Source organism: Penaeus monodon, chromosome 21, assembly GCF_015228065.2.
Source record: "Penaeus monodon isolate SGIC_2016 chromosome 21, NSTDA_Pmon_1, whole genome shotgun sequence".
NCBI classification, from domain to species: Eukaryota; Metazoa; Arthropoda; class Malacostraca; order Decapoda; family Penaeidae; genus Penaeus; species Penaeus monodon.
Window position 1 is genome coordinate 4,296,567 of NC_051406.1, and position 2,864 is coordinate 4,299,430.

Genomic DNA, 2,864 nt, shown 5'->3' on the forward strand with positions numbered 1-2,864 from the left:
GTATCTTCAAGAATAATAACTATCTACTAAGCTATCTATACAGTTTTGAACCTTCCTATTCATCAATAAATTTACATGTTTTGTTATCTACATCTTCCCCACAGAATTCTTTCAAAAGAAATTAATGATTTGTAAAACTACCATACAACTCAAACTTTATGCTCATAAAGACAACGCAGAAAGTTTGATAGTCATGTCTCTAACATTTTACTGCAGGAAATAAGTTATTATTCACTGCAATTTTTATTCCAACAGCAAACTATTTCAAAATTTCTAGAATTGGAAAAAGAAAAGCACAGGAAAATAATCAAAAGGTATTGGACTTGCCTTCAACAAAAATGCATTGCTTCATCACAGACTTTAACCACATATCAGACTAACAGTAAAAATTTTTTATTCACATATGAACAAAAGTGTCTTAGTAAAGCTTGGAGGCTTGAAGTAATTTCAATCCTTAGAACATTAGATTTGACCAATCTGTCATTGAATTTCTGGCTAGTGTAGCTAGTCCCTTATAATCAAATCTAATAGAGAATGTCATTTTAATTTTTTTTGTGTAAGTAAATGATTTCTACATAATTTCTAATTGATCAAATTGACCTGCTGGCAATTTGATTCCAATCCTGTTACTGAAACGTGAAAATTCTACAATAAAAGTAAGAAGGTGATCTGATCTGACTGCCGGGGAAGTTAATAAGCCCATAATTAAAACGCATCAAGTTAGTACAATGCATGCTCATCAAAGCTCTCTAATGATCTTGGGTAGGATCCACAAAAAGGACTTGCTTATTTGCATCATCAAGATGGTTCTGCTCCTTCAGCTTTTACTATAAACTCAAGGTCATATAGCTTTCAGGAATATTTTCATCCACAACTTGGAATAAAAGTTGAAGATGTGCAGGTCATGTTACAAAAAGAAATTGTGTTATTCCACAAGAAACCTTTCTATTCTCTCATAAAGTCATGAAATTGAAAGATGGCAATACACAAGCAATCACATAAGAAAAAATATTAACATTCTTCCACAATGCACAACAGAGTACTGTTGGTAAAATGACAACCAGTTATGTACCTCTTCAACTTTCTGCAACTGTCTGAAGGATAATTGTTAGAAAATTTTGAGATAAAGGTTAGCATTTACTTGTGAACTGGGGGATGCAATGTCTTATACACCTAATTCCACAAAGAATGTACATCTGTATGTGTCTTTGTGGCTATGGATGTAAACTTTAGAGTAACAAAACTAGTAAGTTAACAAAACTAGTACATTTAATTGAGAACTATTTATGGATACTGTCCTTCATGGATCACATCCCAAGATTTTCAGTTGCACAAAATACACTCACTTATAATATTACTATTCCATAACTCCTGAGGGCAAACCGATATCAATAAAGAAGCAATTCAAGCTGAAGAACCACAAGAGAATAGAGCAGTAAGAGCTTCATCACAGCACCAAAAATGCCCAACTGCTGTAGCATCTACCTCCAAAACCAATGGTTTCAATGGTTCTTTAGCATTTACAGGCTAAACTGGTTCCAACTCATTATTAGTGCATTCTGGTACAGAAATTTTAACAACATTAGTTACATTAATCAGCATTACATTTGATAACACTAAGTTCACACTCTTCATCCACCACTACCTAAGAAAAAAATGTGAAAGAAAATCTTAATTCTGTGTAGAGCCCACAACAAAAGTGCGCAATGAGTGATGCAGGCTGGTAGAAAATGACAGAACATCAAAAGGACCCATATTAAACAGGGAAATATCACAGGATAAATAAGCCACTATGATGGTATGCATATAGCTTCCTGAATAATACTAGCCCATTGGCTGAGGATACTGAGTATGATGGAGCACCTAGAGTTGTGCCGGGTTTATTATATTTTTAAAGCTGCTTTATGAGTTTTGTAGTAATATAATGGCTAAGGCTATTTTGGTTGCAGTTTGAGAATCAGGCAGCTTGTCAGGAAGTGGCTAGTTACTGTAAATTTTGCAAAGAGAGCAGTACCGATATTGCCACCAACTACTTCTAAAGGGCCACACTGTTCCCATATTTTATGCCTGCCTGCATCTCCCATCACACACATCTGTCAAGTGCTACATATTAATGAGAAAATGCCCAATAGCCTATCCTCACCAGTAAAGGGTCTGGTAAATTTGAGCTGGCACCTAGAATATTTTTCTACATTAGTTTTCCTACTATTGACAAAATGATTGATGAGAAACTGAAAAATCCATGAAACTAAAGAATGAGACAACTTATAAGAATGAAAAACACAGAGAGAACAACCCATCAGAGTTAATTTTAGTCATCAAACATCACACCTTTCCTCCACTATATCTGTGAACTATCTATCTGTCACAGTATCATCAACAACAACTGTACAGACTGAGGGGAGGATGTAATCATAAGTGTCAAGAGATCAAGTACAGAAACCCAAAAGCATGTTATGTTGATCTACTTGATTCCTATATACGGTAAAGGATATCTTTCTAATTTCTTTTTTTCTGATCCTATTTTCTAATCCACAAAAATATATATTACAAATTAATACACAAATGATAAATGCATGACTTACTAAACAGACACAACTAAAAGTCAACTTACCTTATTATCTCCATACGGCACTGTTATCTCAGTACCTGGGAGAGGGACTTTAAATTTGTAAATATTCTGCAGGCAGGAGGTCATGTCGCTGGTGCGGCCAGCGCTCAACATTTCCGATAAAGTATTTAGAAGTCTGCAATATTCACATTCATGTTAAAGGTACTCACAATCTTAATTTCAAAAATCATAAAAGCAGATACACTTCAAATTATCATTAATATCATTATTTTCACATTCATAATACATTCAG

The 2,864-nt window shown here is 34.2% G+C and overlaps 1 protein-coding gene across 1 annotated transcript in view; it reads right to left on the reverse strand.

Annotated features, from left to right (window-relative positions):
- The window catches only part of LOC119586764, a 30,636-nt gene that overhangs the window by 27,097 nt on the left and 675 nt on the right, over nt 1–2,864 (reverse strand). The window contains 1 exon segment of the mRNA XM_037935491.1: nt 2,615–2,747. Coding sequence (XP_037791419.1) covers nt 2,615–2,747 — 133 coding nt within the window.